The sequence below is a fragment of the Theropithecus gelada genome, chromosome 10 (assembly GCF_003255815.1).
Source record: "Theropithecus gelada isolate Dixy chromosome 10, Tgel_1.0, whole genome shotgun sequence".
NCBI classification, from domain to species: Eukaryota; Metazoa; Chordata; class Mammalia; order Primates; family Cercopithecidae; genus Theropithecus; species Theropithecus gelada.
The window spans coordinates 14,999,752-15,014,048 of record NC_037678.1 but is presented as its reverse complement, the minus strand read 5'-3'; the positions used below and the strand labels follow the sequence as shown (position 1 = coordinate 15,014,048).

Below are 14,297 nucleotides of genomic sequence, written 5' to 3'. Positions count from 1 at the left end.
TGCGCCTCCTCGCCCGGCCGCGCCCAGCCCTGCGTCCCGAGCCGCGCAGGGGAGGATCCCAGCGCAGTGACCCGGGAGTCACCACAGAGTCTGGGAGGCTCGGCGGCTGGAGCAGCAGGCGGCTCCCCGCAGCTCTCGGCGCTTCCAGGCAGCTCTCCCAGCCGTGCCAGAGGCCGGGCCCGCCATTCCCAGGTAGGAGACATCCCAGTAGAGCTGGGGATCTGGGGCAAGTGGAGCAGCCGGGAAGAAAGGGTAGAGGCTTGGAGGAGGAAAGCTCAGTGATTCCTTAGATGACCAGAGAAAGTGAAATTGATTGAGCACCTACTATGTGCCGGGATCGTCTGGCAACTTTACATACCTGGAGAAAATTAAATTCGTTGAGCACCTACTATATGTGTCAAACTGGGTGCTATACCCTTTACTTATCCCAGGAAAGAAAGATTTATTGAGCTTCTACTATGTTCTAGTTTTGGTGCTAGAGGCTTTCCATTTAAAGAGCTAGAGTAATAGACCATTTAAATAGGAGGAAACTGGGGCTCAGGGAAGACGAGTCAACTTCCCCAAACACTCCTGTCCCCCTTCTGGAGCTGGCTGCAGCCTGCATACCTGGAGGTGGGGAAGGAAGATTAAGAAGACTCCTTATCCAGAGTTCTTGAGCTTTTTCTGGGTTGGTGCTGAGTGAGTTTCCTGAATGATCCCCTTCCCAGGAGGGGTTTCCTGTAACTTAGCTGTCTTGGAGGGCCCAGAAGGCAGCTCTGGAGGCCTCTCTGGGCCCTCCCCTCCCCTTGTCCCCAGCACTGGGAGGATGACAGGGGACATTGTCCAAGACCTCATGGAAGGTGGGAAGCCAGGCTGGGAGGGAGCAGCCAGGTCAGGAGCTGGTGACTCAAGCCTCCCGTGGTGTCAGAGACAAGATGGGTTCCCTGCAAGACCTGCGCCTGCATTCCAGTCCAGCCTCACTGGGCAGCCCCACGGCTGCCAAGATAAAGTGCCACGAAGAAGAGAACCCAGCATGTGTTCAGGTTTGCTGTGGCTCAGGAGCTGGGTCAGCCTCCAGACTTACTGGAAGCCCAGGGCCACACAGGGAGTTTGTTTCTTACCATTAACAGAGGAATAACCTGAGCCCCAGGGAGCCAAGTCATTTGCCCAGGGCTGCCGGGCTGGTGAGAGGCAGAGCTGGCCTGCCGGAAGCGGATGCCCGCCTACCTTCTACCACCTGAGCTGCCAAGGGTGGTGGGGTTGGCTTTGCCAAGCCCCTGGACTCTCAGAGCGGCAGCTGGAGGCCAGTGACGGCAATGTGCGTGTCCAGAGAGGCTGAGTGTGCGCTGATGGAGGAGGCATGGGGGGTGGAGGAGGGGCAGTGCAGTGAAACAGGCTCTGGGGCATACACCGGGAGAACACGTCCAGACTCTTGTCCCGCTGCCTGTGCCTGTGTGACTCTTTCATCTTCCAGGCAGGCCCTGGGGGACAGGCTTAAGGGAGAAGAAGTGTTGAATCCACAGGTGCACTTGCTCGGAGGTGGCTGGCAGGGTTGGGGGAGAATCCCGGTAGGTGCCTGTCCCCTTTCCGCTCTGCTGCCTACAGGGAGAGAAGGAGTGAGAATATAATATGTCTCAGGGGTCATCCCCCAGCATGACGCCAGCTGAGGCTTCACTGAGATAGACAGTGTTTTGGAAAAGACCAGTTTTGGCCAGGAGTGGGTTTTCATAGAGTTAAGAGCCCAGACTTTGGAGCCAAACAACCTGGTTCTGATCCCAGCCCAGCTAGTCATCTGCTGTGTCAAGTGGGGCAAGTGACTTAACCTCTCTGAGCGTCAATGTCCCCATCAGTTAAGTGGGCTGATGGATGCCTTCCTGGCTGTGATTACTGTGCCCCCAGGATGGCGCCCCCTCATCTCTGCTCTGGGAACTTTCTGGCTTCCACCTGTCCTCAGAATGGCCCTGTGGCGGGGTCAGTAGTCACAGTATGTGCATTCGGATACCTGTGTTGTTAGGGGGTCTCTGTTGAATTTCCTGCCTCTCAGCGCCTCCTCTCTCTGATTCCCTACTTCCCCTCTCTGATTCCCTGCCTCCTCTCTCTGACTTCCTGAAATCCATTCAGTCATTGATATTGGACTCCAAATTCCCAAAGGGCCCTTCGAACTCATCCCTGTCTGCTCCTTGCTGTGTGAGGTCAACCTGGCTGAGGATAGAGAAGGGAGAACAGGCTGCAGAGGAGAGACGTGCCCACAAGGGTGCCCATGGTGCTACCTCTGGGGGAGGAGAGGGAAGAAAGATGTGGAGGCAGGAGGCAGAGCCCACAGAGGCACTGTCACCTGGCGTCCAGGTGTCCAGATGTCTCACACAGCCCCACATGGCTCAGGCCATGTGAAGAATCAGTCTTCTCTCAGAGAAAAAAACCACAGAGGATTTTTTTTCTCCTTTTTTGTCCTCCCTGATTCCCTGTCTCTTATTTCTGACTCCTTGCTTCCTCTATCTGTCACCTTGCCTCCTCTCTCTGACCCTTTGCCTCCTCTCTGACACCCGGCCTCCTCTCTGACACCCGGCCTCCTCTTTCTGACTCCCTGCCTCCTCTCTCTGTCTCCCTCCCTTCTCTGTCTGACTCCCTGCTTCCCCTCTCTGTCTCACTGCCTCCTCTTTCTGACTCTCTGCCTCCTCTGTCTGACTCCCTGCCTCCCCTCTCTGTCTCCCTGCTTCCCCTCTCTGACTCCCTGCCTCCCCTCTCTGTCTCCCTGCCTCCTCTCTCTGACTCCCTGCCTCCTCTTTCTGATTCCCTGCCTATTTGACCCTCTGCCTCCTCTTTTGACTCCCTGCCTCCTCTCTCTGATTCCCTGCCTCTTTGACCCTCTGCCTCCTCTCTTTGACTCCTTGCCTCCTTTCTCTGATTCCCTGCCTCTTTGACTCCCTGCCTCCTCTCTCTGACTCCCTGCCTCCTCTCTTTGACTCCCTGCCTCCTCTCTCTGATTCTCTGCCTCTTTGACTCCTGCCTCCTCTCTCTGACTCCCTGAAGCTCATTAAGTCATTGCTATCAGCTCGTCTGTACCAAGCTCTGGGCTGGAGGCTGGGCAGGGCAGTGATGGAGACACATACTATCCCTGGGAGCTTCTGGCCCCTTTCTCGTCCTGTCTAGACAGAAGTGACCACCAACAGAGTCAAGCTGTCTGCAGAGGGCCTTGGGGAGGGGGCTGTCATGGGGTAGGGCTTCTTTCCCCCCCATCTCTGCTGAAGGCCCAGGCTGGCTGAGACAGCCTGGCAGAGACTGAGAAGGGCTCCCCTGCTGCGGTCTGGCAGCCCTCTCTCCACCCTCCTCTCTCTCACTTCCTGCCTCCCACATGTATGCCCTGGGCACCTCATCAGGGCTGCCCTAGGGGAGGGCCCTCCTTAGCACGGCCCCTGGGCCAGTCAGGTGGTTGAGGCTGAGGAAAGAAGGTCCCAGAGGGGGGCTTCAGGCAAACCCAAAGACAGAGCCATTTACCATTTGATGAATGCACAGACCGTTTATTGAGCCCCTGCTGTGTACATGGCATGGCAGTTTTGTGGGATAAATTCAAAGACAGCTGTAGGCGGGAGCTGGGTGGGGGACGTGGGGGTCTTAGGCTTGAACTACTGCCCAGGCTCCCTTATTAACCAAGTAGGCTAGTCACAGAGCCTTCTGAGCTCGGAGCAGACCACCGGGGATCAAACCTCTTCTCTGCTGGTTACTGGCTGTGCAACTGTAAGCAAGTAATTTAACCTCTCTGTGCCTCAGTTGCCTCATCTGTAAATTGGAGAATAACACCACCTGTTTTCTGGGGTTACTGAAGGGAGAAATAGGTTAACATGTGTGCAGCACTTAGAACACTCTGGCACATTTTAGCTGCAAAATAAATGCCAGCTATGATTATTTCTATACTTAGTGCGGGGCTTGGCACACTGCATGGGCTCAAGTGGCAGCAGTTGCCGTCCTTGTGGCTCCAGGCCTGGGGTCCGCCGTGTGCTGAGCTGGCTTATTGTGTGCGTCCCTTTGTGATTCATTCATCGAAGTCACATTGGTAGCTTAGAATTGACCGTGGTGGGAGCATTTACGCCATGGAAATTGGCAAATACCACCAATCAGGACTTATAACAAAGGTATTTTTGAGAGGCGGTTTCCTGCACAGAGGCTGGTAGTTGGACAGGGTGAGCAGATCCAGATGTGTGCCAGGGACTCACATGCAGGCAACCTCTCCACCTCGAGTGGCCATCTCAGACCTTAGCATCATGATAGCCAGGAAGTGATGGTGTTGGAAAGCACCTTGGGTTAATGGAGGAGGCACTCAAGGAAACCGACTTGGGGCATCCTGGGGTGGGGACCAAGTATGGGCACATACAGCTTTTTGTGTGAATTTAAAAACAATGTGTCTTCCTCTACACAAGATGCCCCTTCCTCTGGGATGCAGCCCCCACCTCTGAGATGCAGCCCCCACCTCTGGGATGCAGCCCCCACTTGCCCACCCAGCCATGTCCCTTGTGCAGTGGCCAACCTGCACAACCTGTGGCAGCCTGCGGAGGACCGAGGGGACTGACATTTCAGCAGGCCTGTGCCCATCTGCAGTTCAGGAGCTGGAAAGCTCTCCTCTGGAGAGAGGAGGATTCCTGCTAGGGTGGGGACATCAGAGAGGCCTTCAGAGAGCAGGTGGCACTTGAGCCAGATCCTGAAACTTAAGGGGAGGAGGGTGTTCTGCAGAGGGGTGGCATGAGCAAAGGAGTGGAGGCCGATCTCAGCAGAACTCAAACTAACTAGGGTGACTGGGGTCAGGGGTTCTGGGGTGGGGATTCTGGTGGGCACTGAGGTAGGAAAGGAAGGAGGGCTGGGCTGTAAAGAGCCTTTGGGATAAGCCTGGTGGAGCCTGTGGGTTTGCTTATACAAGAGCTTGGATCCATGTCGGCCTCTTTCATGAGGTCAAGAGGCTCCCATAGAAAGCTCTGGGTTTGCCCCAGAGCCATTAACCTTTGGAGTTGGGCGGGAAACTTGAGCCAGCCATGAGTTATTTCCCATTCCACATCCTCTACTGCGGGCCTCCGGGTCTCCTGGAGGCAAGTAAACACCTAGGGCCTGGGAGGCAAAAATATCCGGGAGGCCATGGAGCGGAGGGAGCCCGCCAGATGCAGAGCACAGGTCTAAAGGTGGGTGGCTGCAGGAGCAACCCCAGGCATCCAGCTTGGAGCATGTGGTGTGGACCTAGCCTTCCCTTCTTCCCAGGAGGGCTGAATGACCACAGAACCGCTTCCTGCCTCAGGCTTAAGAAATGCATGCTAGTGCCTTCCCCGTGTCTTATCCTAGACTCACAGGCTCCTGGAAAGCCAGATGGATGAACCAGGGAAAGAACGGATTCTCACGATAGATACCATTTTTGAGATTTCACCACGTGCTGAGCCTTTTGCAACAACTCTATGACTTGGGCTCATTTTGTAGATGAGAAAAGTGACTTCTAGAGAGGTTAAGCTACTTGCCCAAGGTCAGTAGCTAGAGGCAAGGAAAGGATTCAAATCCCAGGAGTCCGGGGCTTGCATAAACAAAAGGATGAATGAACGGACGGTAAGTGAGTGAGTGGATGAAGGAAGGAGTAAAGGAGAGGGCATAAATGAATGAGAGGGTAGAACTCCAAGGCCCCTTAGAACCTTGTCTGAGGTTCCCATTGACCTAGACAGAGGCCCTAGAGAGGAGGCCAAGGCCTCTAACAAGAGGTGGCAGGGCCAGGTCGAGGGTCCCCTGACGTCTGCTTCTCTCGCTTTGTCACAGCCCCGAGCCATGATGAAGACTTTGTCCAGCGGGAACTGCACGCTCAGTGTGCCCGCCAAGAACTCATACCGTATGGTGGTGCTGGGCGCCTCTCGGGTGGGCAAGAGCTCCATTGTGTCTCGCTTTCTCAATGGGCGCTTCGAGGACCAGTACACACCCACCATCGAGGACTTCCACCGCAAGGTGTACAACATCCGCGGCGACATGTACCAGCTGGACATCCTGGATACCTCCGGCAACCACCCCTTCCCCGCCATGCGCAGACTCTCCATCCTCACAGGTGAGGCCCACCGGTGCTTGGGCTGGGGTGGCAGGGCCGGGGCATGGGTGTGGAGTGTGCTGGGCACTTGGCAGTTTGCATAGTACTTGCATAGCCATCATCTGAGACAGGCGTCATCCCTGCACAGTGAGGCTCAGAGAGGTTTTGCCACTTGCTAGAACTAGTGATGGAGTCTGGGCGCCCCAATTCCATTCTGTTAGACTCCGGATTGATTACTCATGGCTGTCGGGGCCGCCTTCCAGATCAGGAGCTGATACCAGCATGCCCCAGGGATATTCCTTTCTAGCGAACAGAATGATGCCCTGGCTGCTGCTTTCCTCCTCTAGGAGATGACGTACCAGAGCTCCGGGGCCCACAGTCAGTCCACAGTCCACGGGGCTCAGGTCTCCCACACCCCAGGCCTTTGCCACCTCCTAGAGAGGTAAGGGCAGGATCCTGGCAGTGGTCACCAAAGGGAAGGGGACTTGGTCATAGTAATAGTGACGGTGATGGCAGTAGCTGACACTTATCAGAAGCTATGGGCCTGACCCTGTTCTTAGAGCTTGGCATGTGGTGTATTTTATTTTATTTTTTTTGAGACGGAGTCTCGCTCTGTCACCCAGGTTGGAGTACAGTGGTGCGATCTTAGCTCACTTCAACCTCCACCTCCCGGGTTCAAGCGATTCTCCTGCCTCAGCCCCCCAAGTAGCTGGGACTACAGGCACGTGCCACCACGCCCAGCTAATTTTTTGTCTTTTTAGTAGAGATGGGGTTTCACCATGTTAGCCAGGATGGTCTTGATCTCCCGACCTCGTGATCTGCCCACCTCAGCCTCCCAAAGTACTGAGATTAGAGGCGTGAGCCCCCTTGTCCGGCATGTAGTTATTTAGCCCTCACAAATAGTTATTCGTTCCCTTTTTACAAGTGAGGAAACTGAAGCCCAGAGAGGCTAAGTAACTCACTCCAATGGCAGCACAGCTCGAAAAGGGAGTCTGCTCTTGTGCTTTCAGACAAAGCCACACCGCAGCCTCTCAGCCCTGCTGGGAGGGGTGAGGAGGGACAGGGAGGTTGTAGGGGGCGGGGGTGAGGGGGAAGAAAGGGTGAGTGGAGCTGAGGGGCTGTGCACTCGTTTACACTGCATTAGCATAGTAGCTAAGAGGACAAGCCCAGGACCCAGCACCTGGGTCTGAGTCCTGGTTCTGCTGCTTCCTGGCTTTGTACCTCAAGGCAAGGGATTTTATCTCTTTGTGTCTCAGCATTCTCATGTAAAGTTGCATCACATCAACACTCATCCTAAAGGCACTGTGAGAATTAAATGAATTAATATACGTAAGGCAAGGCGCTTGGTGAGCAGATAGTAAGTGCACAATAAATCCCTGAGTCTTCTGTTGAGTCAGCATTTGTAGTGGGTCTACTCCCAGCTACACGATCATTTCCCAAGTCACTCCCCTCAAGTTGCTGAGCAGGGATAAGGGAAGGAGTGAGCAGGCAACTCTCTAGGCATCATTAAGATAACCCTTCAACTGAGATACTTCTATACGGAGAAACCCATGCCATACCCAGCCCTGCCACCGCCTCGAGGCCAAGACTGAGGCTGCTGGGTGGCCCTTCATTGAGTGCTTTCTCTTCCAGGCTGGCTTTTCAGAGCATCTGACCCAGACAGCAGTCAGGCTCCCCGCTCCACCCCCAGTTTTGGAGAAGGGGCATGTAGATAGGAGAGCCCTGGGTCGACTTGTGTTCGAATCCTCTCTGGGCCTCTTGGCTTAAATGTGTGAACAGAGGCACATGCATCCCGTCTGAGTCAGCCTCCCCAGCCACACAGTGGGCTTATACCCTGCAGGGAGGCTGTGAGGACTGCAAGAAGGCTTGTAGCAGGAGCTTCCAGCAGTGACGGGTATTGCATTGGTGTCAGCCCTCTCAGCCTCGGGGAGGGGACTGGGTACCCACTGCTATGAATAAGGCTAATGACAGAGGGAAAGAGAGGGGAGATTTAGAGAGGAAGCACGTGCATATTTTCAGCACGAATTTTCAGTGACACAAGTAATACACAAACACACCCTCCTGCAAACGCTACAGATAAAGCTAATGCCCCTTTGACCCGTGTCCCCAATCCCACGCTCCTGCCCCTGCCCCGGAGGTGGCCACCCTGGCAGTCTGGCAGGGAGCCTTCCGGGCCTCCGTGACTACATTGGCATTCGTATTTGTATTCCCACAATGGAGAGTATTTTTGTCTGTCTCTTTTTTACAGCGCATATCATTCTGAGTACATCTGTCTGATGCTTGTTTTTTTCACACACCAACCCGTGCCTCATTTTCCAACCTGGTGGAACCTCATTTTTTCAACCTCATTTTCCTGCTGCTCAGGAAATTCTGAAAGCCATTAATTCCACCACCAGCTCTTCTTCCAGCTGCCAGACAGGCATCTCTGATGCTTGGCATCACAGTCTCGCATTTGAATATGTCAAGGCCACGAGTCCTCAGGGGCCCCGGATTAGCCTAATGGGATGGGGTTTGGCAGCCCAAGAAGGAAGAGTTGCCAAGCTGACGCTGCCTTGCAAGTGCCTTTCAGAAGAGCCCACACTGCAGTTTCTTCCATCACCTCCCATCCCTTCAGCCTGCCTCGGTGAACACTGTGTGCCAGGCCCTGGGGAGACCAGGATGAGTGGGTGACGGAACCCTCCTCTGTGCCTGAGCTCACTGTTTGGAGCACACCCTTGGCCTGGACACCATTCTGAATGTGCCATGTGCCATGAAGTGGGAGCAAATGATGTGCTCTGGGGGTGCAGAGGAAGGTGGCAGCCGTTCTGCCAGAAGCTGGAGCTGCTTGCTTTCTCTTCTCGAGAACTTGGGCCAGTTGCTGATTCCTCTGGGCCTCAGTTTCCTCATCTGTGAGACAGGGATCTTGTCACACCACAAGGCTATCAAGAGTTTGAGCAAAAGTGGTTGGATGCAGTGGCTCACGCCTGTAATTCCAGCACGTTGGGAGGCCGAGGTGGGTAGATCTCTTGAGGTCAGGAGTTCGAGACCAGCCTGGCTAACGCAGTGAAACCCTGTCTCTACTAAAAATACAAAAAATTAGCCAGGTGTGGTCTCAAAATTACAGGGCGCCTGTAATCCCAGTTACTCAGGAGGCTGAGGCAGGAGAATCGCTTGAACCCAGGAGGCGGAGGTTGCAGTGAGCTGAGATCACGCCATTGCACTCCAGCCTGGGCAACAAGAGTGAAACTCTGTCTCAAAAAAAAAAAAAAAAAAAAAGCCAGACGTGGTGACAGGCGCCTGAAATCCCAGCTGCTCCGGAGGCTGAGGCAGGAGAATCACTTAAATCCAGGAGGCGGAAGTTGCAGTGAGCCAAGATCACACCACTGCACTCCAGCCTGGGCCTCAGAGCAAGACTACATCTCAAAAAAAAAAAAAAAGAAAGAAAAAAAGGAGTTTAAGCAAAAGTGAGGAAGGTGCTTGTTAAGAGCTGGAAATCGGGATGGAGGCACCAGTCCAGACAGCCTCCTCACCGCCCCACCGTCTCCACAGCAGCCCCTGTTTCAGATTCACAACCTTGCCTTGAGTGATGTGGTGAGTTATCCTGGAGGCAGTGTGGGCCTTGGAGGCCAGCACTCACTTTTTCATCCCATGATTTATTTGAGAAGCAGAGAGCATCTACCAGGTGCCAGGCACTAGCTAGGTGAGGACAGAATCAGGTAGAAATCTCAGCCTAGCCACACGGAAGCTGTGTGATCTTGGACAGGCTGCATGCCCTTTCTGAGCCTCAGTTTGCTCACCTGTAATGCAAAGGTAACAAAATCTCCTTGACAGAGGCATAGTGAGGAATCAAGAGAACAATGGGCCTGGAGCACATACCCGGTCCTTGGCCCCCAGTAGGCCTTCATTCTCATCGTTACTGACACCTGAGGCCACTGAGCATGTACCACTGTCCATTCATTATCTTGCATAACTCTCAAAATTATCCTGCAAGGTAATATTTCATCTGCATGAAACAGACAGAGAAACTGAGGTTATAGAGGTTTCGTGATCTGCTCAAGTCTGCTGGCAGCTAAGTGGATGAGGCCAGATGCAAACTAGGCATTGAGCAAAACAGGCAGGCCACCTGCGCTCATAGAAATGATTCTTATTATCTGAACACAGTCCACACAAATCACCCACCCCTCTGCAGCGCTGCAAGGAAATGTGAAGTGAGTTGACTGTATTTGAACCAAGTGGTCCATGTGTTAGCTATACGACTGTGAACAGAGGCTTCAACCCCCTCAGCCTCAGTTTCCTGCCCTGGAAAACGGGGAGAATAATCGCAGCTACCCCAAAGAGTCACTGCCTAGGTTAAGTCAGTTACGCCGCATAACTGCTTCAGGGCACCTGTGACTCCCAGCTGTTAGGATTGGTGTTCTGTGGCCAGAGGAGGGCAGGCGTCACAGCTGGCCGGTGAACTCACTGCCTGGGCTCTCTCCCTGCAGGGGATGTCTTCATCCTGGTGTTCAGCCTGGATAACCGGGAGTCCTTCGATGAGGTCAAGCGCCTCCAGAAGCAGATCCTGGAGGTGAAGTCCTGCCTGAAGAACAAGACCAAGGAGGCGGCAGAGCTGCCCATGGTCATCTGTGGCAACAAGAACGACCATGGCGAGCTTTGCCGCCAGGTGCCCACCACCGAGGCCGAGCTGCTGGTGTCCGGCGACGAGAACTGCGCCTACTTCGAGGTGTCGGCCAAGAAGAACACCAACGTGGACGAGATGTTCTACGTGCTCTTCAGCATGGCCAAGCTGCCGCACGAGATGAGCCCCGCCCTGCATCGCAAGATCTCCGTGCAGTACGGTGACGCCTTCCACCCCAGGCCCTTCTGCATGCGCCGCGTCAAGGAGATGGACGCCTATGGCATGGTCTCGCCCTTCGCCCGCCGCCCCAGCGTCAACAGTGACCTCAAGTACATCAAGGCCAAGGTCCTTCGAGAAGGCCAGGCCCGCGAGAGGGACAAGTGCACCATCCAGTGAGCGAGGGATGCTGGGGCGGGGCTTGGCCAGTGCCTTCAGGGAGGTGGCCCCAGATGCCCGCTGTGCGCATCCCCCCACCGAGGCCCCCGCAGCAGTCTTGTTCACAGACCTTAGGCACAGACTGGAGGCCCCCGGGCGCTGGCCTCCGCACATCCGTCTGCCTTCTCACAGCTTTCCTGAGTCCCCTTGTCCACAGCTCCTTGGTGGTTTCAGCTCCTCTGTGGGAGGACACATCTCTGCAGCCTCACACCTTCCTCTCCTGGGGCTGGAAGGAATGTTGATCCCAGAGGGGTGAGGATTGCTGCGTCATATGGAGCCTCCTGGGACAAGTCTCAGGATGCAAAGGACACGGAAGGCCAGACGAGAAAGGTCTCCTCTCTCCTGGCATAACACCCAGCTTGGTTTGGGTGGCAGCTGGGAGAACTTCTCTCCCAGCCCTGCAACTCCTACCCTCTGGGTTAGCTGCCTCTGCACCCCCTCCCACCCCCAGCACACACACAAGTTAGCCCCCAGCTGCCCCTGACATTGAGCCAGTGGCGGCTGTGTGTTTGAAGGGGGCGTGGCCACACCTCCTAGACCACGCCCACCCCTAGACCACGTTCCTCAGCCTCCTCTCCCAGGTCCCTCCGCCCGACAGTTGTGCTTTGTTGTGGTTGCAGCTGTTTTCATGTCATGTATAGCAGTAGAAATGGAAATCATTGTACTGTAAAAGCCTAGTGACTCCCTTCTTGGCCAGGCCCTCACCCAGTTCAGATCCACGGCCTCCTCTGGGGATGCCTTCCTCCTCTATTCCCAAACAGGGTTTCCATGGCCTGTCTGCACCTAGACATTGACCTCCGCCATTGAACTCCACGGTTTACAGACAATTGCACAAGCGTGGGGTGGACAGGCCAGGGCTGCTTTTTTTAATGCTCCCATTTCACAGAGGATACCACTGAGACTCAGAGGGGACATGATGAGCCCCAAGCCACAACCCTGTCCCCTAGCAAGTTCAGGGTACAGCTCCACCTAGAACCAGGCTGTCCTCTACTGTGCTCGTTCCTCAAGCATTTATTAAGCACCTACTGGGTGCTGGGTTCACTGTGTCCTAGGAAACCAAGAGGGTCCCCAGCCCTGGCCCCTGCTGCCCCACCACCTTCTGCACACACAGCGGTGGGGAGGCAGGGAGGAGCAGCTGGGACCCAGAACTGAGCCTGGGAGGGGTCCAACAGAAAAGCTCAGGGCAGGTCTTCTCCTTGTGCCCGGGATTGGGCTATGCTGGGTCCAACCATGTACTCAGGCATGGTGGGTTTGAACCCATAAACCAAAGGCCCTTGTCATCAGCTCTTAACAAGTATATTTTGTATTTTAATCTCTCTAAACATATGGAAGTTTTCGGGCCCTAAGGAACCTTAGTGATCATATAATGGGTCTTTCTGAGGTCCAGAGAGGGTTAGTAACTTCCCCCAGGTCACACAGCAAGTCTGTGGGTGGCAGAAGCAAGCTAGTGCTGGGCATTCGGTACCTACCACGATGTGCCCCCTCTCTTGATGCTTGGCCCCTGGGGCCTTCAGGGCTTTGGGACATCTTGTCCTCAACCCTCTCCCTAGAGCAGTCTGTGAGGGTCCCTGTAGATATTGTGTACCCCATGCCAATGTATATACAAGTACACACAGATGTACACACAGATGTACACATGCTCCAGCCCCAGCTCTGCATACCTGCACCTGCATCTCAGCCTTGGCCCCTGCCTGCGTCAGTGCTGAACGCAGCAGCTCCAACCCCGCCTCTGTCCTCTTCCCCACCCCCCGCCTAAGCCCTCTGAGCAGACCAGGCACCTTGGCTGCACCAGTGTGTGGCCCGCTGTCTCCCAGGCACAGCCCCGCTGCCATGGATCTCCGTGTACACTATCAATAAAAGTGAGTTTGTTACAAAGCCGTGTCCTTGCCCATGTGTATTTTTCGTGTTTCCAAGAGGAGGTGTGCCCCCTCCCCGACCAAAGCTGGCCTTTCCCGCCCAAAATGCACCTGCTGAGTGCCCTGGCCCTGAGGGTCAGCACTAAGTCCACCTTCAAGTTTAAGTGTCGGGGGAGGGGGATAAGACCCCCAGATGGAAAGTGATGCTCTCCTTCAGCTTGGTCCTCCTGGGTCCTCCAGGTTTGTGTACCGAGGCGTCTGTGTCCACACAGGAGGGGCCCCTGTGGACCATTAGCTCCAGGAGGTTCTTTGTGTCTTAGTTCTTCATGGTTCCTGTACAGCAGCAATTTCACCTCCAGGGCACCGTTGGCAATCTCTGGAAACCTTTTCCAAGCCTGGGGCTAGGGCTGCTGCTCTCACCTGGTGGGTGGAGGCCAGGAACACCATTCAGTATCCTCCAGTGCACAGGCTGCCCCTCCACCCCCACCGCACTGAGAATTATCTGGCCTCAAATACCGAGCATGGGCAGCCTCACTTAGACTCAACCCGGGGGCCAGGACACGGCCCCCACCTGCGTGTGGTGGATTTGTTGGACCGCATTCTGGACGGAACCCAGTAGACACGGGGCTCACAGCATGAGCCCTCCTGTGAAGCGAGACAGGATGTAGGTGAGGATGGCAAGTGGAGGCTGAGGGAGAAGGTCTGGGTCCTGACCAACACCGAACGTGCCCCCGGGACTGAGAGGTTTCCCTGGGCAGAGGGAAAGGAGAAAGTCATGAGTGTCCACTGTGTGTTTTACCCGGCGGGTCTCACGCCATCCTATCACCCAGCCCTGAAGGAAGCCCACTCATGTTCACCCAATCTGAGCATTTAGGTTCAGAGAGCTCCATATTTTGTCCAAGATGGCACAGCTGGTGAAGTGGCAGATCAGGGATTCAACACCAGGGGCTGTCTGATCTCCGTCTGGCTGAAGAAAGAGTTTGCATCCGGGAGGTGGAAACAGTCTGTTCTTTTGATCAGCAAATGCCACCAGCAGGATCAGGGAGCCAGGCCCTAAAGGAGGTTGAGAGACAGTCAGTATAAGGTCCACTGGGAACCACATCGTCCATTGGGAAGCCACAACCTCTGCACAGACATCCACAAAACAAACAGAGCCAGGCAGTGGTGGAGGCAAGACCACGCAAGTCCGTGGTGTGGGGAGCTGGAGAACTCACAGCCTCTGCCTACCTGGGGGCCCCACTCCCAGCCTCTGCATATCTGGGGGCCCTGCTTTCAGCCTCTGCCTACCTGGGGGACCCTGCTTCTAGTCTCTGCCTACCTGGGGGCTCGGCTCCTAACCTCTGCCTAGCTGGGGGCCCCTCTCCCAGCTTCTGATAATCTAGCAGCCCAG

General features: G+C 55.1%; 1 protein-coding gene across 1 annotated transcript; it reads left to right on the top strand.

The window, feature by feature from the left end:
* The first annotated feature begins 2 nt into the window (after positions 1-2).
* Positions 3-12,928, top strand: RASD2 (RASD family member 2). Its single transcript, XM_025399626.1, has 3 exons — positions 3-192; positions 5,761-6,040; positions 10,483-12,928. The coding sequence occupies exons 2-3, from the start codon at positions 5,770-5,772 to the stop codon at positions 11,010-11,012; spliced, it is 801 nt and encodes a 266-aa protein (XP_025255411.1). The 5' UTR covers positions 3-192; positions 5,761-5,769; the 3' UTR covers positions 11,013-12,928.
* Positions 12,929-14,297: the final 1,369 nt, after the last annotated feature.

What these genes read in the sequence shown, in the direction of transcription:
- RASD2 (XM_025399626.1), top strand. Translation starts at nt 5,770, where the DNA reads ATGATGAAGACTTTGTCCAGCGGGAACTGCACGCTCAGTGTGCCCGCC. An exon ending in CAGACTCTCCATCCTCACAG is followed by an intron (nt 6,041 to 10,482) that starts GTGAGGCCCACC and finishes CTCTCCCTGCAG; the next exon opens with GGGATGTCTTCATCCTGGTG.